Source organism: Pleurodeles waltl, chromosome 3_1 (genome assembly GCF_031143425.1).
Source record: "Pleurodeles waltl isolate 20211129_DDA chromosome 3_1, aPleWal1.hap1.20221129, whole genome shotgun sequence".
Taxonomy (NCBI): domain Eukaryota; kingdom Metazoa; phylum Chordata; class Amphibia; order Caudata; family Salamandridae; genus Pleurodeles; species Pleurodeles waltl.
Window position 1 is genome coordinate 868,385,533 of NC_090440.1, and position 24,572 is coordinate 868,410,104.

The 24,572-nt window shown below is 46.7% G+C and overlaps 1 protein-coding gene across 3 annotated transcripts in view; it reads right to left on the reverse strand.

Annotated features, from left to right (window-relative positions):
* KIAA0319L (KIAA0319 like) overlaps window positions 1–24,572 on the reverse strand; it is a 612,066-nt gene that overhangs the window by 44,281 nt on the left and 543,213 nt on the right. The window contains exon 21 of one of the 3 annotated variants that reach the window (XM_069223812.1): window positions 3,909–4,105. The exons of 1 other annotated variant lie outside the window; for it this stretch is intronic. In XM_069223812.1, the coding sequence (XP_069079913.1) occupies window positions 4,011–4,105 (95 nt within the window). In that variant the 3' untranslated portion in view covers window positions 3,909–4,010. Of the gene's footprint in view, window positions 1–3,908; window positions 4,106–21,363; window positions 21,411–24,572 lie in introns of those variants that run through there. One more of the 3 variants, XM_069223814.1, reaches the window with a different exon arrangement.

Below are 24,572 nucleotides of genomic sequence, written 5' to 3' on the forward strand. Positions count from 1 at the left end.
TGATCTTACAATGTGAATTTATAAGAGCGATGAATCTGTAAGAGGGCTAGTCAAGGAGACACCCTGCTTTTAGGACGGGAATCAGAAGGGCTGCTATGAGTGATTTTGTTTTGAAAAACATCCCTCTGCTGATGCAGTCTCATAGACGGTTGCCTTTTTTAGGGCTAGAATGTCAGGTACTGCATGGTAAAGGTCCAGCAAGTCCTTTAGTTTCAATCATTTTAGCAATCACGAGGTCAGAAATGTCCCCCTCAACTGCTAGTGGAGAAATCAGGGCATCTATATCCTTCCTATCATGTGGCAAGACCGGGGGTAGAAGGACATTACAAAGGAAATCCTCAATTTGAGGCAATGCATCGTCAGATTAGTCGACATATAAGAGAGCCGTAAAAATCACCAAAGCCTAATAAGATGTCTCTTGGTGTATATGTACACAACGTATTGTGGTGAGCCGTCAATGCGGATGTGAGAACTGGGGAGTTATCAAGGTTAGTCATTTAAGCCAGAAAGTGTCCAGCCTGATTTCCGTCAGTAGGTCTACAGGATATATATTAAGTGTAGTCCAGGCACCTCAGCCTCTCCAGTAGGGAGCTTCACAAGATCGAGAGGCAGATAATTCTATTTGCAAAGTAGGCTCACCTACTCTTTGCTGCTTCACCTGAATGGTTGCCTCTTCGGTTGCAGTCAAGCTTTCTTAACTGTCCGCAACTGAGGAAGACCTCCCAAATGCAGTGACCCCGGATGACCACCTTAGGAGCATCCCCCTCCTTGGAATGAGAGGAAGTGATGCCCTCATTGTTCTCAGACTATTTTTTGTTAAATTTGTTTTATAAATGTCATACCAGAGCTTAGCAATCAGGATTATAAAACAGCACAAAGCTCATATAAGAGTAGTAATTTTATAGTCCCCTAGCTCAGATTAAGATAATGTCAGCCCCTAAATATACTCTTATCTGAGGATAGGCCTCATTGCTCTCAAAGTACTCGCCAATGAATCTCAGAAGGAGGGTGGGGGCGCTAGTTAGGGATGAGTGAAAGGGCATTGCACAAGTGTAGTTAGTTAATAGCTGGCCATATTCACAAACAGTACGGCCCACGTAGCCAGAGGAAGAGAATGTCCAGCAAAGGTGGTCTGAGCATAAAAAGTAAACAAGGAGCACATAGAAGTCACATGGAGGGAAATAGGAGTACAGATGGAGCCCTGTGTTTTGGTGCCTCTACACATCCTCCTAAGACCAGTGGCATTGCTTACTGTAGGAGTGGGTAGAAAGGTAAGTGGGGTGTGACCGAACTGGTATGTATCTAATACAGCACTGAAATCCCCACCCAACACCAAGTAGAGCGAGTCCACCCTGCCAAACAGCCTGAAAGCTGTGCTAGAAAAGCAGGGTGGTCTCTGTTTGGGGTGTAAATATAATCTAACAGCAGAGGGAAGCCATCCAACATGCTCCGGTCTAGTGCAAATCTTGCCTCAGCAGTTTATTACTCAAGAAGTCATGGAAAATGACAGTTCGAATCAGTATCAGGGTGGCCTTGCAAAGCAGATTAGTTAGAGGATAAGATTTGTTCTCTTCATAGTTCTATACAAGTCTCTTGCAGAAAGGATATTTGTGTCCCTCTGTGATGCAGGAAAGAATGTATTTTGTAATGTCTACTCACAGCATGCATCCCTGGCTATTCAATCACATTAAGGAACAAGAGGCTGGATTAGGGACTTGCACTGCTCTAGGACATGGGTACTCACAGTTTTCCAAGGGACACACAGGATTGGTCTGTGATGTGACCAAGGGCTGCATTGGTGCCAGTAGGGTGGCGGGCTGGAGGTTCTGGGTAGGTGTAGTGGTAGTAAGGTGGATGTTGGGGAAGTGAAGCGTATACATCTAGGGTGTCATTTACGAGACCATTGCGCCACCGGATCGTCACTTTTAGCGATGCTTCGGTGGCACTGTGCCCGGCTCCATATCTACAAATTGGCATTAAGCCACATTACATGGCTTACCATGGCCTTGTAAATATGGGCCACCCTAACGCAGTTTTCTGTGACAAAGGGGCGTGCATGGGTATTGTTGTGGGAGTACCCACAAAACACCCATTATTGTTTTCTGGTGCCCCAGATTGACAAGAAATAGTACACCTGAGCCAGCGCCAAAAACTAACGCCAACCAAGGGCTGGCGTTAGAATGGCGCCACGAGGAGAAATACTTCTATTTCTCCTCGTTTTTGCTCTTTCTATATGTGCTGCATTCTGCAGCACACATAGAAGGAGCAAATCGCCATTAAGGATTATTTATGTGCAGGAAGGTATTCCTTCCTGCACATAAACAATCACTCCCGCAACTGAGGTATCCTGGTGCCATGGTACAAGGGTGGCTGCGTTGGCGCTAGGTAGCTGATTTAGCGCCGGTGGAAACACATGGATGCGCTGTATTCTTGTAAATACAACGCATCCCTGCATTTTGGAAATGACACAGCTTGGTGCAGTAATATTGCTTGGATCACCCTGCTGCGCCATTTCCTACTAAATAAGGCCCCTAGTGTCTGAATTGCACAATGTCAAACAAGAAACTTTGGTATAAATCCCAGCTTCTCCAATTAACCAAATTGTGTGATCCTAGGCAATTGTTCTGTTTCACTTTACATCCCTTTTTCCTTTTGTCTTCATTATCACGAGAGCCTTGGAATACATGACTTCAGGATGTGCGCTGCGCAAAACCTTCTGTGTCCGATTTACTAAACTATAATGTTGTGCATGTATAATAGAAACCCAGGCCGCCCGAATAGTTCAAATAACAACTGACTTGCCTCCTTTTTTTTTTTTTTTTTACAATTCACGTTATCAGGGTGTTGGGAGAGGGGCGGGGGGGCGGCGGGTGAGGTGAATGAAAGTTTCTAAATTCATGTTTGAACACTTTAACCTAAAAATCAAACACTTCTCAATTCACTGGTATAACAGTATATTACGGTGAAATGGCATGTTAATGAAATGCACTTTTTGAATTTCCAATCAGACTTTATCATACTTTTATTGCAAGATGTTCATTAATAAAGGTGTTTTTAAATCAAGAGGTGCAGCACACCCTAGTTTCTGCCTTTCTTCAAATTCAATTAGCCTTTAAATAAATAATTGTTCGTTTAACATTTTTTAGTGTTAGTGCTGAGTGGAGTAAACAGCAGCACAGTGCTGCTGTTGACCAGGGGGCCGCATGTAAAGGTCAGGGGAGCCGCATGCACCCCTTGGGCCGTACTCGGAGTATCACTGCTCTAGGAGAAATAGGGGGAGCATCCTTCGTCAAATGGGGTGAGTAGAAGTTGGAGGTACAAGCAAGCATTGCCTACAGGGGATGTCAAAGGTATGGGAGACTATTAATTTAGACAAGGGAGAAGAACTGTTGGGGGAAGAGAATTAGAACCGGACAGCAAGCATGCTGTCCTTCCAAACTTGCATATCAACTGTGGTAACTTTTCCACAAGGGGTGGAGTGCTTGGCCAGTGTAGACCTGGGGATGTTTCTGCATGGCTACCCCGAGAGTACAGGAGGGTAGTTTTGTTGGGGCCCAAGAGGTAGCCAAACGGAGCTGCAGGAGTATGAGCAGCCAACTCCAAACAAGCAAGGGGAGGGGGAGGGGGTGAAATGTAGCCCCATCCGACTATGTTTCAATGAAGAAGCCGACCCACCCCCATCCCTCAGAGGACTTACCAGTGTACCTAACAATAAGGGCTAAGGGGGCCAGCACGTAAATGATATAGGAGACCATGCTTTGTATTGAAGAAGTACCTACAAGTCCTCTACAGGGCAAGGGATCACTATTCAGGGGATTCCTGGCTATAGAAGGGAAAAATAGAGAAGTCGTCGTCAACATTTGCGGTGGATGCAAGGGACCAGTTGGCGCTGTGACGATGAATATAGCAGCTGTGGTTAGGGTTGATCGCTGATCATCTCAGGCTTGCTTTGGCGAGGATGCATATAGAACATTGGATGATGTTTGCCGAACTGGTGTTTTGCTTCTTAGCTAGCATGTGGAACCCATTCCTGGTTTTAGACAGGATCCATTCGATTGGGGAGAAGCACCATGGATCTCACCCCAGTCCCAGGCGGTCTCTGGCTCTGTGAAAAAGAAAGATTTCTGGTTTGCCATAATCTTAAGTTTTGAAGGAAATAAAAGTGAGTACTTAATCTAAGTCTCTAAGCTTCCTCTTCACAGCCAGAAAATAGCACGTTGGTGATGAACAGTCCGGGAATACAAGGGGGGGAAAAGGTACCTGAAGGTTTTGAATTCTATCAGTTATGACTATGCTACCACAGTGTCTCAAGCACTGTCTCTGAAGCAGCGCAGCTGAGCAACAAACAGAGTGTCAACCCCCTCCCCCCCTTCCCCTGGAAAGGGCACTTAGCAATGACCCTATGGGCCGTGAACACTGAAAAGAAAGTGGATTGGTCTTGTGCTGGGGTGAATGTTCTTATCCATTGTTCCACAAACTCAGAAGGATTTTCCCCCTTCCGCCAGCTCTGGTATGCCAGCCAATCTTAAATTAAGTTGTTCCACCTGGAATCACTTTCAGCACCCTCAGCCTCCCCCTCCCAACAGTTTTATCCGATCAATGAGAACAAGAAGTTGATTTTGATGATCATGGGAGGTTGGTGCCAAGTCTTGGATGTCTTTTTCAATTTGGGAAAGGCGGTCCACCAACTTCCTCAGATCTGCATGCAGGAGATTGACACCAGTACCTATTGCTTCTACTTTGGCTTCCCATGCCAAGCATGAAGCATGGATGGCTTATGGCACAGTGTTAAAATGATCAGATCCCAAAGAGGTCAATGTTTCTTCACTGGATTGCTGGCATTTCTTGTTTGGGGGAGCCTCTGAGACAGACAGACCTGGACCTACCCACCATTTTGTTTGAACCAAGGAATGCAGTGCTGATGTGTGTTGTGCACTGAAGGTAAGGCCAACATTCTCAGGTCAAACTGCATAGGAAGTAAGGGGCTGGCAGGGAGTAGCCCCTGCCCATCAGCTCTGAGTTGATTGATATGGGGGAGAGACACCACTCTGGGCAATATTTTCTCGGAGTGATGACCGGTAGTGTACAGTTCGAAGCCCTAAGAAGGTGTCATTGTTGGCAGAGTTGGGAGAGACCTTCCACTGAATGGGGTCTGACTTTAGCAGAGGTCCTCAGGGGTTATATCAAGGCCAGGATAAGTGTATCTCTCACAGGAGTTGAGTTGTTGAAGGTACTGGAGGTCCAGGTCACGATGCGGAACTGCATGCAATGTCGCAAGAGCTCACAGTGATGTGAGCACACAGGGGTGCAGCACGAACAGTCTGCCTCCAAAAGAAGTCACCAGTGTTGAGTCACTGCAACAGGAGCAGGGTGTGAGAAGCGCCTCAAGGAGGGAGTAAAGGCTGTCTAAGCAAAGTTGACCCTTGGCAATTTGACAGCGGGTTCATGAGAAGCCACTGGGGTAGCCTGCCCTCATGTCTCCCTAAAGCCATAGACAAGAAGTTCCCACAGCAGGGTACCTGACTGCCCCATGGCAATTTACGATGACAGCTCTTAGTGTGCTGCTTCGCTGTCAAGAGGAGGAGCCCGGCTGCCCCAAAACACTCTCAGAACGCAGGGTGCTGGTGGACCCTCCCATGTCCATAACAATTTAACGCTTGCTTCTAGTAGAGGTACTCTGAGGGAATGGTGCACAGAAGCTCCAGTTCTAGGATCCTAGTGGGGCACAACCCAGTTCTCAGCTGTCTCCATGAGGTAGACGGACTGTCAGAGACAGGGTAGGTCTAGGCTGTCTCCGGTGGTACAGGTGAGATGAAGAGAGTGAAAGGGTCACCCCGCCCACTTCCTCCTCACAGCAGGGCAAATTGTGTCCAATGGTGGGAAGGCCCCAAGGAGATCGAGGCTCCAATCCAGAGGCAAGGGTGATCTAGCGGACTCCCATCTGAAACCCCTTCTGACCCCCTCCCACCTCAACCCCCGCCCGCCCCCCCCCCCCTCCACATCACCACACCATCTGGGCCCTGGTGAGGCAGAACCACATGGCAAAGCAGGGAGAGGACTTTGCGGCTCTGTGATACAGCAGCCCTCCTAGGTCCCTACGGCACCCAAGATGATGGGCAGGGAATTGAGTGATGCAGGTGCTGAATCCCAGCCACGTTGGTCAGCAGAAGTGTCCAACCAATGTCCCTGGTTTCTTCCACATCCAGACACGCATGCAATTATCAGCTGGGATGAGGCCCTCAAGCACAAGTTCTGCCTTCCAGAACAGAACAGTTAATAAGCAAAGAAAACAATAGGAGGGGAATCTCGGGTTTTCAGCTCTCTGAAGTAATGGGATTAAAGATAAAGGCAAATACATGTATAGTGATAGGTAGGGCCAATGGGACAAGAATTGGCCCCCAATAAAATTCTAGTGTAGTCTGACAATGCCAAGGGGAGAAATATGTCTATACAGATGTCAACATTCTTTAAAAAAGAAATGCCATGACAGAGGAGTAAAATGGTGGTTGGCACTGTTGCAGCCTCAGTGCTGAGAAGAGTAGTTTCCTATTCTGCAAAACAGCATTTAAACCGAGAGCCGGGGACTTTTATTTTCTCTGCTGCCAACTCCACAGCTTTCGGCAAAGTGAGTCCCACTTTGTTGCCCTGAACTGCAGTGTACATTGCTGAGATCCAGGATGCCCTGTATTGATAAGATATTGGAGTAGCATGAGGTGCATACTGATAAGGTGTTGTTGCACTCCAGAATGCCTGCTGGCAAAGGCACCCAGCATTTTGTGTGCATAGGGGGCAGTAGGCAATCAGCAGTAAAAGACTGGGAAGGATTCTGATAAGGAGGTCAGTCTATACGGTGCTGAAGAATCTCTCATCATCAACCTCGGCCCAGGATTTGGCTTCCAAGCATTACCAACATTCATTTCCAGAAGGAGTCAACAGTGGTTATTCCAGTAGTGGCAGTGAAGAAAAGCAGGAGTTGCAGGAGTGAGTGGCCACAGCAAGTGACTGAGGCACCCCCAACTTCTTCCAAAGGCATGGGTCAGAACTTTATTTTCCCCTCTTCCATCACAGTTAGTTTTTTTTTTTTCTTGTTTTTTTTAGGACTGTGCGTGGTACTTCTTCTGCCCAACTCCTGACTCCTGATCTTCTGTACCTATGGCCCCAAAAGGCAGTTACCTGGTATGCAAAGGACCTCCTTGCTCATAAACACCCAACTCTCACAGAAGAATACTCCTATCTCCACATGGGAAAGAAGTTAGTAGTTACAATAACAGTCTGCTCCTGAACACCTACTCAAAAGACCTCCTCAGATAAACAGACTGGTTTGGATCTTAGCGACAATAAAAATAAGATCAACAATATAGGAAGCACTGAATGAGTACGTGAAGACACCTCAAACGGACTGCCCTTTAGAAGGAAATTGTACTTATATTCCGCGTTCTGCATCCTGGACTTCTTCACTGAAGTCACCAATCTTACAATAATTGCCACCTGCAGAAAGGGATTCCTGAACACTTATTATACTTTCATCTTTTGTGAGTACCTGGACACTATCCAGTCTCCAAGCTCCAGCACCAGTAAAACTTGAGGTAGGATCAGCATCTTGAACCTTTCCTTTTTGAGGAAGAAATTCAGGTTCCTGAGATCCTGAATCTGAGGCAGACTGCGGTTATTCTTTGGCACCAAATTATCGGGACACACCGAGGAAGAAGGAGGAGGGATGAAGGGCAAAACCTGAAAGAAGAGGAAGGTGCAGCCTTTGAACACAATTTGTAGGACCCAGTGGTTCGTAGTGGTTGCCTTCCAGGCCTGCAGAAAATGGGCCACCCTTCCTCCCACAGGCTCTTTGGTGGGCGGGTTTGAGGAAATTAACTTGGCCTGGCTTTCCTTGGGGTGGTGGGACGAGAAGGAGGGTTGCAGGATGGATCTGTCACTTTTCCCTCTACCATGGCCCTTGTTTGGTAAGGGGAGTCTAGTATAGCTGGAGTGCTGTGGGGGTACTTATGGGGACAAATGGAGAAGCCTAGTCTGATGCCTCAAAAGAAGCAAAAAGACCTGTAGCCTTTTGGAGGAGGTGGTGTCCCTGTCTGCAGGGATCGTAGGGAAAGCACCTCCACATTGTGCCCCCGAACAGAAAGCTTGGATGACCCGGCTCTCAGGAGAGGTTATAGACAAGATAGCAGGATCACCAGGGAGAGAACAATAGCAGCGAGCAACGGGCGACTGACTGCTGGTGCTTTTGATAGCTTTTCCCATGAAGCTGGAACCGGTTTCAGTATGGCCTCATTGAAAGGTAAAAGTGTTCAGAGGAGGGTGACAAAGGACATTCGTTTTAGCCTCGGTGTTCTGCGATTGAAGGTCCAGTACCTCTGCAGCTCTTAGCATCATCATTAGCAAGGAGATGACCTCTGGTGTTGATAGAACAGTGGAGGAGTCCCATGGCTAAGGCATAAGAAATCCAGAGGATCTTGATTTGGGTCACCTCCATGAAAGAACTTCACTGGATCAGTCAGTACTAAAAAGAGACGTGCTCTATAACCTCTTCTTGCAGAACTCTCTGAGCCCCTCTACAAGAATGAACCCAGGGCTCAACATTGGGTCTGTAGGGGATGGGTGGGAGGCAGATTGGAGGAGGGGGCAACAAGATGGCTGAGTAGCGACTTTCCATGACAGCTCCGCCGGCTCATACACTAATGCTGCCTATATCCCGCCCTTGTCACCCCAACTGACCACCTAAATCATTTATAGTCTGTGCCACAGGCCTTTTGGAATGCTCTAAAGCTCACCGGAGCCGTGCAACAGCTCTGTCCAATGAGCCCAGGAAACACCTGAGAGGAGACGGTGTACGCCAAGGGGGAGAACCCACACAGACGAGATAGGGCTGTGTAGTGCTACAGGCCGGAGACAGACTCTAGACCAGATCGTATAACTGAGGCCCCACAAGTGAGCTGCCCGGCCAGGGAAAGCGGGACGGTCTTAGACCAGGTCTTAAAGAAAGGCCTGTGGAGACCGGGGCTGCGGTGGGGAAACAAAAGACTCCGGCTCGGCATACATTTCCCTCAGCCGACAACCCCAACTGCAACGACCCTAAGGGGAGACAAAAGAGAAGCCACAAAACCCAGCAAAGGCCCAAGTGATACTAAAAGAAATAAGCTGCCCTGTTAAAAAAAAAAATCAAGACGGCCTGCTTGATGGAATAGGAATCTCCTCTCAAGATTGGGAGGAGGCTGGAGTAGACTCAGATATAGAGCAGGGTCAGCGGGGGGGCCTACCTAAGAAACCCAGGCAGCCTGGGCGGCGCTGCACGAGGTCGCTCTTTCCCAGAGTGAGTGATTGGCGACACCTGTAAGGGAGGGATCTCCTTGACGCCGTATAATCAGGAAATTTTAAACCCTAGGTGCTTATAAGTGGGGGTGTGGGGGGTGCAGACCAAAGGTCCTAGACAAACTATTCGAGCTGTTGAGGCTGAGTGCGATGATCCTGGTGACTAGACAGGGAAGAGGGGGCTGGGCGCTGTGACCAGAGCGTGAGAATCTAGAGGCATGGGCCTGACCTATAATGTGTCATACCTGCAAAACAAAAGGAAAAGTGCCAATAAAGACAGGGCCAGTACACAACTCCCAGGCTCACAGGCGTGGTATGGGGTGAGGCCAGAGAGGATCGGATGGCAGCAGTTCTGGCCACAGGTCAACTCGGTTCTATCAACATTCTGCGGCTTCGGAGACTACTCCGGGGGCCCACAGGACTGGGAGGATTCTGGTTTGCACTAACTGCATGCACAAGGACTCCAACTATGTGCCAGATAACCCATGATTCGTTTAGGACCCACAGGGGGATCTATGATTATCTGAGTGACAGTACTGATCTAGGCTAGCGAGCACAAAGGGAGAATTCAAGTAGTAGCTCATGGCACATTCTGTTTTTATGTGTCTTAATGTATAATTTGCTTTGCAGCTCATTTCTTGTACTAATGTTGAGTTTGCAGTGGACTGACCCTTTAACTCCCTTGCTAGTTTTCACTGTGGAGGGTGGGTGGTGGTTGCTGATCACTGAATAGAAGGGGGGTGGAGGGGGGAGGAGAAGGAGAGGGATGGGGCAGTTTGAATGCCATTGGCCTTGCCGCCTCAGTGGGGTGATTGGTCCTCAGCTTGATGCAGCTGTTGACGTTGAGGCTATTGCCTCCTTGGGGGGGCTTTGGGCAGTGGGTACTTATTATTGGCCTGGTTGTGTAGGGTCAGAGTTGTTTGGACACACTACCTTGGGGGTGGGGGTGGGGGGTTGAAGGGGGTGGGGAGTTATTCTTGAACTTTGTTGGATTATTGCAGCTGCTCTTCGATGCTTGGTCATTGCGAATGCAGTTGAGGAGGAGATGGAGGGGACAAGTATCTGCCAGGTATTCCCTGTGTGGCTAAGGGAGTGAAAATAGACTCAGCGGGGAGGTATGTGATAGTCTTCAGGATGCTAGACACTTGGGACATCTGTTTGTTGAAGGTCTGTGAATCAACTTTTGATGATGCTGGTTTCTTCGGTGCAGCTGCAGAACATCTGGGTCCTGTTGCAGTGCTGGCTAAACTGTATGCTGGATGGAAATATGGACTGTCTCCCCCCTAGAGAGGATACCAAACCTGCAATGATTAGAGCATTCAGAGACATCATGGAGAGCCTAGAATTAAAAGATGTTTGGAGGGTTTGCTTCCCATGGAGCAAGATATATTTCTGCTTTGTCCCAGCCACGGGCATTCACACTACTGCCTGCTGTCTAGCGCCTGTGGTTGAGGTTTCTTATTGGGCACTCCATTTGTCTGATCATTCCCCCTAGTTGATATTATTTCAAATGAGTAGAACAGTCCCTAGGGTAGCCCTGTGGAGGATGAGGGTGGAAGCAATGGTGGACCCAGTCTTAGCACATGAAGTAGCCAGATACTGGATTATTATTTTGATGAAAGCTGGGGTAGTATGATGGCAAGAACAGAGTAGTATGCCATGAAGGTGGTATTATGAGGGGGAAGTGGGGGGGAAGTGTCTGAAGGGGACATATGGCATGAAACAGCAGCTTTCCAGGTCACTAGATGACCTGGAGAAGAAACTTGGCATTCTGGAGGAAAGTATGGTTATTTAACCACATTGGCTGTTTGAGTGGAAGGAGTGTCTGAGATATCTGCTGGAAATGTGGGGTCGCTTAGATAGGTTTACTTGTACCAGCTATACAAAGCGCCTCCACATAGAGGGGTATAAAGCTAGCAGGGTGCTTGCCACACTTCTGCCCAGTGAGGCACGATGCTCTCCAGTGATGGGAGCCTAGAATGCGCAGGGGCAGATTTTCACCCAACAGGGTATATCTGAAGCCTTTGCAGCGCATCTCCAGAGGATGTATGTGGCACCCACTGTTTCCCTGCCTCTGACAGAACATGCTTACCTTTCCAATTTGCAACTGGTCTCCCTTTTGGGAGCAGATCGGGATAGATTGGACGCACCTATTACCAAGGAGGAAATAGTGGTAGCTATTTGGGCTTCAAGACAGCTAAGGCCCCAGGTGGTGACAGCCTACCAGCTGAACTGTACCAGCATAAGACCGGTCCGTTTGCAGATCGCCAGCCAGAGGTCTATAATGAGTCCTACGGGAAGGGTATACTGCCTGAATACATAAGAGAGGTGCTCATGGTCAGGTTACCTAAGCAAAGAGGCACACCTGAAGAGGAGTCCCACGTCGGTGGATTGTGGCTCTTGCAAGCACCTAGGGTGCCATCATATTTAACGGTCAAAAGGCAGAACTGTTCCAGGACCTGGCCACAGCTGTGCGGAAAAAGAGAAGGGACTTTAAGCCAATACCAGAATTTCTGCTAAAAAACAACACTCTACCAATGGTGTCACCGCTTCCAGCTCTTTTTCACCTTGAAGGAAAGACAAGAGAGAGCCATACATTTGCAGAGGCCTCCCAATGTCAAATGCGGATGGGAAAATCCTCAGTAAAATCTTAGCATCTAGGTTACTGGAGCATTTGCCACAGTGCTGCATGAAGACCAGTGTAGCTTCATACCAAGCAGGACAGGAAGACTGTCCCTTGTTATGCATACCTCTCTGTTGAAAGCTGCCCAATACGGTCTGGTGCTGCTTAATATAGAAAAAGCTTTGACTCCCTTTCATGGGACTTTCTGTGGAAGGTCTATGGAAAGTGGGCATAGGGGAGCGCTAAATAAAATTGGTGCAACTGTTCTACAGTACCCCTATGGCACTGGTGCGAGTGGGTGGTTCAGTGTTGCTCTGCTTTTCTTTGCATATGGAGACTAGACAGGGCTGCCCTGTATCACCCCTGCCTTTAACGTTGGCGATGGAGCCACTGGTGTGTTATTTGCGTAATTCATTGCAGGAGCGGGCTATTCAGATAGGAGATATCACACATGTGGTCTCCTTGTATGCAGATAATGCCTTGGTATACCTGTGACAGCCAGCATACCTCAAGTCCCTATCATGCTTGATGTTCCGTCTGAATTTGGTGAAGTATCTGGGCTAAATGTTAACAGGATCAAATCAAAGCTGTTCCCGTTAGTGGAGTTGGCGGGCAGACAGGTGCAGGATCTTCCTCGTCTGGGCTTTCCCAGGGAGGTGACTAGTGCCCATTATTTAGGGATCAGAAATGCCAATGGGACAGTGACATCTGAGACTCTAAATATAGGAAAGGTACTAAAGGGGCTGAAACCCACAGTGAAGTTGTGGAATACACTCCGGTTGTCACGATGGGCAAGGTGTCGTTAGTGAAAATGATTATTCCGCCACACTGCTTGCATATTTTTAAGGGGGTGCTGTTTGAAATTCCCCAGAATTATTTTGTAGAGCTGGATAAATTGGTAGTTGAACTCTTATGGGCCTTGGTCAAAAGAAGGTTACTCTGGCGACCCTTAAGAGCCCTTGGATGAGGAAGAGGTGGGGGGGGGGGGGGGAGGGCAGGGGGCTGGACCTGAATTACTATGCTTGGATCTTTAGTACCTGGTGGTTCAATTACAGCACGCGGAGCACTGGTTTGATGAAGTTGATGATTGAGACCGAAAATTGTGCATGGTACCTGTGGTAGTGTTCCCTTGCCTGAGATCTTGATGTTGGAGGCAGGGATCCGGAGTCTATGCTGTTTGTGGTCTGTCAGGCAAGTAGGGCCTGGGGAAAGGTGGTCCATCAGGTCCTCCGTAGGGCTCTGTATGCTCCAGATATGGGTATCTGGATGCTGCGCAAATTTGCGCTCAAAGCACGGAGGATGTCAACAGAAAGGTGGCGAGAAGGGTGGGTGTGACGCCTTGCGAGACCTGTACCCCAATGACAGATTCATCACCTTGGCTGATGCAGTAGAATCGATTGCCTTAGGGACTGGTCAGTTTTTACAATTTGCTACGATAGCAGCGACAGCCCCGCGGATAAGGCCCTCCTTCCTGAATGCCCCTCAGGAATCTCAGACTTTGGTAACGTTGCAGAATATGGCTGGGGGCAGAAATTGATCAAGCATGTCTATAGAGCCCTGCAGGAGGAGATACCTCTGAGTGCTTTGCCAGTTCACGATAGTTAGCACGAGGCTCTAGGGACCCCTCTTTAGGCTAAAGAATGGGAGGGTATACATGAAGGACTTAAGGGGACACCCACAAGAAAACAAGTTACTTACCTGTACCTACAGTTATCCAGTATTGGTATCTTTCATAAATTCACATGCTTGAATCATCCCCGTCGTCGAAGTGGGAGTCCCACGGTACAAAAAATAGCAATAATTAACAAATATTTTGTTTTTGCCATAGGCTATAATGGAGACAGCAATTGCTCATATAGCCTATCCATGTCCTTTTGTGAAAAGGACCCAAACCTGCCTGCTGTCCAATCAGGCACCAGCACCCTCTAGAACCTTCTCCAGAGAAGCTCCCTTCCGCAGATTTTCCAGCACGAGAGTGAAAAATTATAACCTGAGAGGAAATGCGAGCATCAAAGGGGAGGAGGGTGTGTCGCATGTGAATTTATGAAAGATACCAATACTGGATAACTGTAGTTACAGGTAAGTAACTTGTTTTCTTATCCAGTACTGGATCTTTCATAAATTCACATGCTTGAATCTGAATAGTCAGCAGTACTGTTGATAAAACATTATATCCAACGTGGATGGAGGGTGCGAGCATGAAGACCCTCTATCTCCAATATAAATAGTTAACTCATACATTTTTCATCGTGAGCTTCAGAGGAATATAGATACTTCTAAGTACATGTACACATATACTGAACATTCGTGTTGTAAATGCTGATATACACATACACACACACACACATATATATATATATATATATATATATACATATATACATCACATACATACACACACACATATCCATATAGAAGCACAATAGAAATCACGGTTATTTGCATTTCAAACCATTTTTATATAACTCAGGAAAGGTCTCACCTTAATGAAAGAGGTGGCGTAGAACAGCTTGTTCTACTAGAGAGTCGGTTCTTTGTGATGACTCCAAACAATAGTGCTGCGTAAAGGAGTGCGTAGTTTTCCATGTCGCAGCTTGACATATCTTATCAAGGGCAGACCCTGAAACAAAGCAGCCGATGTGGAGACTGCTCTCGTGGAGTGGGCTCTCGGACGCCTAGTCAGCGGTCTTACTGCCTTGGTGTGACAGAATTGGATTGTAGAGGAAATCCATCGGGCTATAGTGGCCTTGGTTACTCCTGTTCCCTGTCGTCCAAGAGAATAAGATACTAGGAGTTGGTCTGATTTTCTGATTTGTTTGGTACTTTGAAGATAAAATTTGAGGCATTGTTTGATGTCCAAAGAATGTAGAGTTTTCTCTGCGATCGTAGTAGGATTTGGAAAAAAGGTTCGTAGTATCACAGGTTCATTGAGATGGAACGAAGATGGCACCTTGGGAATGTATTTGGGGTTGGTTCTGAGCATAATGAAGTCTTCAGAAAAAACTAAAAAGTGTTCTTTAGTAGTGAACGCCTGTATATCACTGACTCTCCTGGTAGAGGTGAGAGCGAGCAAGGTTGCCACTTTCCAAGTGATGTACTTGAGTTTCGCCCTATGAATGGGCTCGAAAGGAGCTTTCATGAGCTGGGAAAGGACAATATTAAGGTGCCACTCTGGCGGAGGTAGCCGCACCGGGGGAAAAGTGCGGAAAATCCCTTTCATAAACTGCTTAATGATTCTGGATGAGCCGATAGATGGCATCTCAGCCGATCGTCTATATGAGGCTATAGCTGCTAGGTGAATCTTGACTGATGCGTGGCAAAGACCAGCTTTGGAGAGAGAGAGCAAGTAAGAAAGAATTTGCTCAGGGTTAACTTGAAACAGGTGAAAATTGTTCTGAGAGCACCAAACACAAAATCTCTTCCACTTGAGTTTGTATGTCTTATTTGTGCTCTCTGCTCGTGCCCTAGATAATATTAGTCTACAATCCTGATCGATGTTCATATCATGAAATTCTCTGGACTCAGGAGCCAAGCATGCAATTGTAGTGAAGCTGGGTCGGGATGTAGGATAAGACCCTGATTCTTCGTTAGAAGATTGTGGTTGCAAGGGAGGCGGACTGGATTGGCCACGGACCGGAATAGGAGCTCCGTGTACCAGTACTGTCTGGGCCATTTGGGGGCTATAAGAATGATCCTGCAGCATTCGGACTTCATTTTCCTGAGGAGCCTGGGAATCAGAGGGATGGGGGGAAAAGCGTGTGCAAAGATCCCGGACCATCTCATCAAAAGAGCATTTCCGTACGACCCTGGGAGTGGGTATCGACTGGCGTAAAACTGGCATTTGGCATTCAGGTTGGTGGCAAACAAGTCTAGGATCGGCCGACCCCATCGTTGGAAGATGCCGTCGAGTATGTTCTGGTTGAGTTCCTACTCGTGGCAGTTGTCGTCTGTCCTGCTGAGAGAGTCCGCTAGGGAGTTGTTGACCCCAGGCAGGTGCTCCACCCTGAGGCGGACGTTGTTCAGTGTGAGCCAGTCCCAAAGAGACTGAGCTTCTCTTGAGAGGGAGAGGGATCTTGTTCCTCCCTGCTTGTTGATGTAAAACATACTTGTTGTGTTGTCCGTTCTGACTAACACTGAGGACCCTGCAATGCGTGGCAGAAAAGCTTTGAGCGTGAGATGGATCGCCTTCAGCTCTAACAGGTTTATGTGCATTTCTTTTTGGAGCTTGGACCATCTGCCTTGAATGCGCATGTCCTGCAAATGGCCTCCCCATCCTTCCAAGGAGGCGTCTGTGGTGATGACAAAGTCTGTTATTGGTGCTAGAAAAGTAAGACCTTGGGAGAGGTGGTTGGTGTGAGCCCACCATTTCAACACCTGCCGAATTTTTGGTGTAATAGTTATCAAGTCGTCGAAGGACCCTTGCGACTGGGTCCATTGGAGTTGCAGTTCTTCTTGCAGCGGCCTCATTTTGAGTCTTGCTAGCTGTACTAGGACTATGGCCGAGGAAATCATGCCCAGGAGCGACTTGAACAGTTGTAATGAACCGAACTCTTTTGTGGAGATTCTGACAGCCAAGTGGGTTAGCTTCTGCTGCCTTGCTGGAGTGAGATATGCCTTGTTTTGGATAGTGTCTAATTCTGCTCCCAGGAAAACTCTTCTGCATGAGGGAAGCATGACTGACTTCTGTAGATTCACTGTTAGACCCAAACTGTGGAATAATTTTAAGCAGGCGTTCGTCGCTTTGGAAGCTAGTAGAGATGACAGAGCTTTTATGAGCCAGTCGTCCAGGTATGGGAACACCTGGAAACCCTTGCTTCGGAGGAAACCTGCGACTGGGGCAAGGCATTTCGTGAAGATTCTTGGAGCTGATCTGAGACCAAATGGTAGGACTTTGAACTGATAATGGGCACCGGCTACCGTAAAGCGGAGATATTTGCAATGTTTTTGGTGTATTGGTATGTGGAAGTAGGCGACCAGGAGATCTAGAGTTTGCCATAAAATCTCCAGGATTGAGGAGGTGCAGGATATCAGATAGTGTGATCATCCGGAAAGATTGCTTCCGAAGGAACTTGTTGAGTTTCCTGAGATCTAGTATAGGACTCCACTCCCCTGACCTCTTCCTTATGAGGAAGAAACGGGAGTAGAATCCGAGATCTCGTTGTTGTACTGGAACTGCCTCTATAGCTCCTTTGGCAAGCAGGCTGAATACCTCCCCTTGAAGCAGACGAAGATGAAGAGATCTGCCTGATCTTGGTGGGTGATGAGGTGGCTTTTGTATGAATTGCAGGGTATGACCTCTTGTCACTATATCCAGCACCCATCTGTCTGATGTTATTTTCTTTCACTCCTGGATGTAGTTGGAAATATTTGCTCCTATTTGCTGATGGTGTGGGCATTGGGGGAGCATAGCCGGTGACTGGAGAAGATCATTGTTTTCTGGGTTGATCTCTGTATTGTGAACCTTGTCTTCGTTTACCTCCCTGTCTGGCATAGGAAGCAGTAGATGATTGCCTGTACTGTTGGTGGTAGGAAGGCCTATACTGGGATTGTTGGTATTGCCTGTGGAAGGAACCTCGAAATGAGGTGAAACCTCTTGCTCTAGCACCCCGAAAGGGCTGTTTCCGGTACTGCAGGGTACCTAGGGACTTGGCAGTGTCCGTGTCAGTCCTGATGGCTTGGAGCGCGTCATCTACGTGCTTGCCAAAGAGAGATTCGCCATAAGGCATGTCGAGGATCCGGGACTGCACTTCCGGCCTGAAAGATGTGGCTTTGAGCCAACCTTGGCGGCGTAAGACAGCGGCACCTGCTAGTTGATGAAAACCAGTAGAGGCTATATCAAGAGCGCAGTCGATTATTTCTTCCGACGTACGCTCGCCCTCTTGGAGGATCTTCCGTGCCTCTGCTTGCTTACTTTCAGGGATGAGGTCCAAGAAAGGTTGCATGTCCGACCACATTTGGCGGTCATAACGACCCAGGATTGCCAAAGAATTTGCTGCTCTGACTTTGATTGCTGACATAGAGAAGAATCTTTTGCCTATATTATCCAATCTCCGTCCTTCTTTGTCTGGAGGAGTAGAGACAGGCGTCGATGGGTTTTTGGCGCGCCTTTGAGCAGCCTGTGAGATAACAGTCAGGCTTTGGATGGCCAGCAAGACATACCGGAGAGTCTTGGGTTGCCTTGTATTTCTGGTCCAGTTTTTGCGGGACTGGTGGAACTGTAGCCGGGCTGCGCATAATCTTTGTATCTTCGCTCCATATAAAATCGATAATCGGAATGGACCTTACAGACTTTGACTGCTCCTTAAAATCATGTAGGAAACATTCTGACTGGGAGACAGATGTTGGAAGGTGAAAGCGTACAGCAGCTCTGTCCATAAGATTATGGAAACCACCTATGTCCTCGGGTGGAGAATCAGAGGGGCGAGGAGGTGGTGGAGAAGGAGTGGGGGCCTCAGTAGGATGTTGCGGGTAGAAATTTCTCCTTCCTCTTCTTATTCTTCCCCTGAAGTGGAACCTTCCTCTCTAGGGGGTGCAGCTAACACCGAGTGGGATGTCATTCTTGGAGTAGCTGGAGGAGGAGGGACATTGATTGGTGTCACTGGAGAGACTGGCGGTGGTGGCTGATCTTCTGTTGCCACTGGGAACCTTCTCCTATAATCCTGTAGCATAGATTGTAAATCCTGGATTAAGGAGGAAGGCATCTGTATAGAGTCTCTATACTGAGGCTCTCTTGGTTGGTAATAGTGTTCCTGATGAGAGTAGTATGGTTGGTACTGGTCATACTCATCCTCTTCTTCTTGATACGTGGAGCTGTGAGGGGCTGTGTGCATCTCTGAATGGACCTTCATCAGATTCTTCCCAGTCAAGGAGATGACTGGGTACTAAAGTTGACACTTTGCTTGGAGATGTGTCTATTGGATAAATGTCTGGTGTGGGCAGAGATGTGATCCTGACCTTGGCTCGGAGATCTGGAGACCTGGAAGAGGTAGGAGTTGCCTCTATCTGCCTAACAGGCACCAGTGCAGTCGTCAATGGTGTGAAAGTTGACGAAGCCGTGGACGGTACTGATTTTTCCATTGATGATGGTCTTGTCGACGGTAGTGTCGTCGATGGTGGTTTCTTCGCCGCCGCCGACTTCTTTGACGGTGTCCCCGTCGACGGTGAAACAGCCAATGACATTGGCATCGTTGACATTATAGTCGACGGGGCAGTCGACGGTGTTAAAAGAGACAATGTTTTCGGTGTCAATGGTGTACTCGTCGACGGAGGTTTGAGAGAGGGGATAGGAGCCCTTACCGTCGATGTTAGAGTAGTCGACGCTGACGACGGTCTCGTTGACGATATAGTGGAGACGGTAGTTGTTAGTACCGTCATTGTCGTCGACGGTGGTGTTGTCGATCTGATTTTAAGAGTCACTTTTCCAGAAGTAGAAGGCTCTGAAGAAGGAGAGAGACGGTAGGACTCCTTCTTCTGAAGAGGAGAGGAAGGCTCAGAGGAGACTGAAGTCTGTAAGCCCTTCCCATGATGTAATTTCTGCCTCTTTCTAGATTTTTCTGTGTGGCCCAGGTCCTCAGATTTGGACCTTTTATGTGGCCTCTCTGACCCACTCTCCTCACCTGAAGTACAGGATTTAGCCTGTAACCAAGACAGGAGCCTACCCTCATGGTCTCTGAGGGTTTTTGTGGAGAAGGTGCAACATATCTTGTAGTCCTTAACCTGGTGTTGTGGGTAGAGACAATACAAGCAGTCTTTATGTGGATCATCCACATGGAGCCTTTTCTTTCCACAGGTCTTGCAAGGGTGGAAAAGGCCTTTTCTAGAAGAATCCGACATATTTTCAATTCTTTTGAGAGAAAAAATTTCTGAAGTAGAAGAAAAACTGAGCAGAGCTCAGGGAGACTCCCTTCACATGACGTGCGGTAGAAAATCTGAGGAAGGGAGCTTCTCTGGAGAAGGTTCTAGAGGGTGCTGGTGTCTGATTGGACAGCAGGCAGGTTTGGGTCCTTTTCACAAAAGGACATGGATAGACTATATGAGCAATTGGTGTCTCCATTATAGCCTACGGCAAAAAATAATTATTTGTTAATTATTGCTATTTTATGTACCGTGGGACTCCCACTTCGACGACGGGGATGATTCAAGCATGTGAATTAATGAAAGATCCAATACTGGATAAATTTAAGGTTCAAACTGATCCAATACAATGTTGCCTATCAGGTGTACCTCACCCCAACTATGCTGGATGCAATTTACTCAAAGCGTACCTCCTCCTGTCCCCACCGTGCCAGATAGGAAGCAGACTTTATTTATATGATATGGGGGTGTCCTGACTTAGATACCTACTGGCGGACCATTCTGGAGCCCTGGAATGCAGTCACAGGGTGGTCTGTTCCCAGAGATGTGGGGCAGTACCTTTTGGGGATGATACCCGCAGCCAAAAAGAAAAAGTTGAGTAGGAAGTTCCTCCTTCTGGGTTTAGTACTCGTAAAGTGAAGAGTAGCTATCAGGTGGTTGTCTCCAGTGAGCCTGAAAGTGTCTAGCTGAGAGATATGGCTGAGTGGGCAGTGGCTGAGGAGAGCATTATGAGACGAAACTGTAGGGCCAAGAAGTTGATAGATGACCTGCAGGTCTGGGCGGGAATGCTTGCTGAGCTCCTGGAGCCCCCGGATGCCCGGCCACTGTATGATGGGGGCGGGAAGATTGGGGGATGAGGGTGAATGAGTTTTCGATTGGGGTCTGTGCCTAATGGGTGTCACTTCTGTAAATGAGTATGCAGAACTACGACCTCAGCATGAACTTTGCTTTGGACCGTTTCTTTTTGTGTCACATGTATTAATGTTTTGCATACAGATGGGGCAGAGGTTGTTTTTGTACTTCTCTTTGCATTTGGTAAAGTGATGTGGTACCCTGGTCGTACTTAAATGACAAAAAAAAATTGAACAAAAAAACCCTTTATTTTCTCTTAAGCAGTGTGCTTTCCAACAGCTGTACCATATTTAACATTTTCTCTCAGTAACCCATGTATGACAGTCTTAAGCTGCTACCTACATTTTAGACATGGGGTTTGTTATGATGTAAATTACTTAATGACTAACTTTGGACCACCAAGTGACCCTATAACATGCTTTCTCCCACTCCCAATGGATCGCTGCCCACAGGAAGATGAAAACATGGCAAGTAATATGCCCATTTGGTCCTAAGGTTCACACAATTGATTGGGTTAAATCTACGATAAACATCTATCAACATGAACACACTGTTGATATATACAGTAACCAGCTGAACACTCTATACAATCAAATTCTTTGTCATTCACTCTTAAAGACATTTAAATCTATTCATTTACATGCTCTATCAAATTATATACAGTATCAGACCAAGATGCGTAGCTCCCATCAGGATTATCATTTCTCCGACTGTTTTGACTACACTACCTACTTCTCTTTATCACTGCTCCTCAAACTGCCTGAAACAAAACAATGGAGACACATTAGGGAAATCTGTAATCTTCAAAAGGCCAATTACACTAATAATTGTTTGTATCAAACAAGGTAGGGCTACACTCTGAAAGTACATACTGCAAGAACTGAGGCAGTAGCATCTGTCAATCCCTGACCTCTAACCTAAGAATACAAATGTCTACTTATCCAGCCAGACATTTTTCATATATTCACAGGCTTGATCCTTCCCCCTGAGACTGGGAACCATCAGCAGACAATGCTACTGGAGCACAGTGTACAATACAGCATTCAATTACATTGAAACAACAATAGATATATATAGTTTGTCCCCCTCATTTTATGAGTCAAAATATGGCAAATCAGGTGAAGACAGTTAGCTCTGCCCCCCCCCCCCATTTAAAAAAAGGAGACTCCAGCTTTTTCTGAGGTGAATGGCGAGGGTCTCGCAGTCCTGAAGAAAGCCCAGGGATGAATTGTGACCATGTAGGGCTGAAACATGTTGACCCAGTTAGGTATGTGAGAAAGACAATCATTATCAAATTTCTCCTAGTACCATCATTTTTTTAAATAACATTTTTATTGCATTTCCAACAAGTTTCAGTGAAGCCAGAAAATAATGGCATATAATCACATTAACCATGAAATGATATAACTAAACATTAACTGCATGTTTCCAGCCCCCCCCCCTCCCCACCATCACAGAGTATCTGTGAATATTCTTTAGTTGGCTGTTGCATACACATGAGGCATGTCTGCTACACTAACATTCATATCATCTATGTCCGACTGAGAAGAACGAATCAGGGGTAGGGAGATGCCCCTACAGTCTGCCCATTTTTGCAAAATCTTTTATGTAGGGCAGCCCCTTGTCCGATATACAGGTATCTCTAAACCCATACAGTGGTCTAGGCCTTGTTTCCAGACACTCAACATGGGAGGTAGTTCCGATTTCCGTACTCAGGCTATATCCCTCTCCGCTACAGTGAGACCCAGCAACAGGTATGGTGTGCGAGAGGACTGCACTAAGATATCCTGTGACCCCCTTCCAGAACGGCTTCAGTGCAGGACATTTTCACACTGTATATATAAATGTACCTTCTGATCCTTGAAAACGGAGGCAATGTGGTGAAGCTATCACACCCATTCGCCAGAGGTGTTGTCTGGTAAAGTATGCTCTATAAAGGTGTTTTAGTTGTATCATGGGTAAGCATGAGGGAATAGCCCCCCTCACGAGGTGACTGTATTGCTTACCCAGTCATCATCATCTAAGGCTATGTTATCCCTCTCCCATAACTGTGGTAGATAAATTCATTTGCGATTATTGATTTACTATTGAAGCTAATGTAGAAATTTGGATTGTCATAATGTATCTCAATATTTGCCCACATGAAAACATATGTAATCTGTAATAACTAAAAATGGACAGACTTACTTGACAGTAACTAGAGGTATGGTAAGATGATGTAGGAGCTTGCATGGGGCTAAGGACATTTTCCTCTTGTACATGTCTTAACTCTCAACATTCTCTGGAGTAACTTTGGTCAAAGTCCTAAATTCACCTGGATTCACCAATATGTTTTCGTCCATTGATTGTAAAGACTGTCTATAAAACTTGGATCTTGACATTTGATCCAGGTGGGTCACCAATCTCTCTCTGACATCCCTCTCCCAGGACCGTATCAAAGACTTCAGTGTGTGTGGACTGTTAATTATCAAAGATCAATATAGCCTGGATATTTTATGATCACCCATATCTCCTTGTAGGAGCTTGCCCTCTAATGGGGTGAATTCGAGTAGCGCTTCTAATGATCTGATAAACGGCAACAGAAAGTGTCCTAATTGTAGGTATTTGTGGAACTGCTTATGATGAAGATGGTATTAATGCTGTAGTTCCTAAAAGGATTTTAACTGGGACCCATTTGTCGCCTAGTAATGTAACACCTATTAGATCCCATCTCCCAAATCCTTCCAATCAGGCTACCTGTTGGAGAATTGTGCCTTGCCATAGAGGTGTCATGTCAGTGAAGGTACCCCACATTCCCATGCGCTGATGTGCCTCCATATTTTGATCACTACCTGTGCCACCTGGGGGAAGCAATTAGATCTCTTATTACTGTATAGCAATCCTATAAGGGAGGAGTCTCCCATCACTCATTTTTCAATCGCGTATGCAGAGTCATTATGTGGACAGCACAACCAGTACAATTATTTTTCATCTTGCATATTAGCATTTGAAGATTATCAAATTTTAGCACACCCATAAAAATAACTCCAAAACGTCTGGGTGAAGCCATTTAGAACTCTGATCGTACTGACAAAGGAGTACCACGGAGGAGGAAACATATCAATTAGCATGGGTGAAGAATTACATGCTTTTACATAAAAAGTTTTACACCACTGTATGGGATTAAATTGCATGAACTCCCATTCGTAGGAAGCATTTAAGTTGCCTTTCTTTTGCTAGAGCATACCAGCTCAGTTATGTGGTATATTCAGTTTTTATGGAAGTCATACCTGTAAAGGGTCTTTACAAATCCCCCTCTTCCCTTTTGTATTGTTCATTTCCACTAAGGAAGTCTGGACATCCCCTGATAATTCAGTGGACCACATTAAAGTATGGCTCCCAAGAGTAACCATTGTAGATGCAGAACGGGGCCTTATGTCAGCAGAATATAATCCACATTTCAGAATCAGTTTTGAGCAGTCCAGGTCGTCTTTAATGAGATTGGAAAACAAATGTTTTATGTGCTCTGAAAAACTGAACAAAGCCAGCTTCATCATTTCCCACTGGGCATTCATATGCCATCCTAGGAGGCACATGACATTTAGTAGTGCTTAGAGCTAGAATGCCTGTAGCGAGAACATTGTGCCCCGTGGAGTTAAGACTTTGGACTCAGTCTAGGGGCACAGTAGAACAGGCACTGGGGTTTAATTTTGCAGTAGATGACTGAACCACCTACTTTTCAGAGAAGGATGGGTCAACAAGAATCTAGGATCAGGTGGCCGGGTTTATGATGCTGAGCAATCTCCTTATGACTTCAGTGAATGGAAAAGGCAAAAATCATGTGCCTCCCTGAAGTATGCAAAATAGGAGTGGAGTACAAACTTCCTCAGATGAAGAGCCTGAAGGATAAGGACATCATCACAGCACACATCAAGCCACGGGT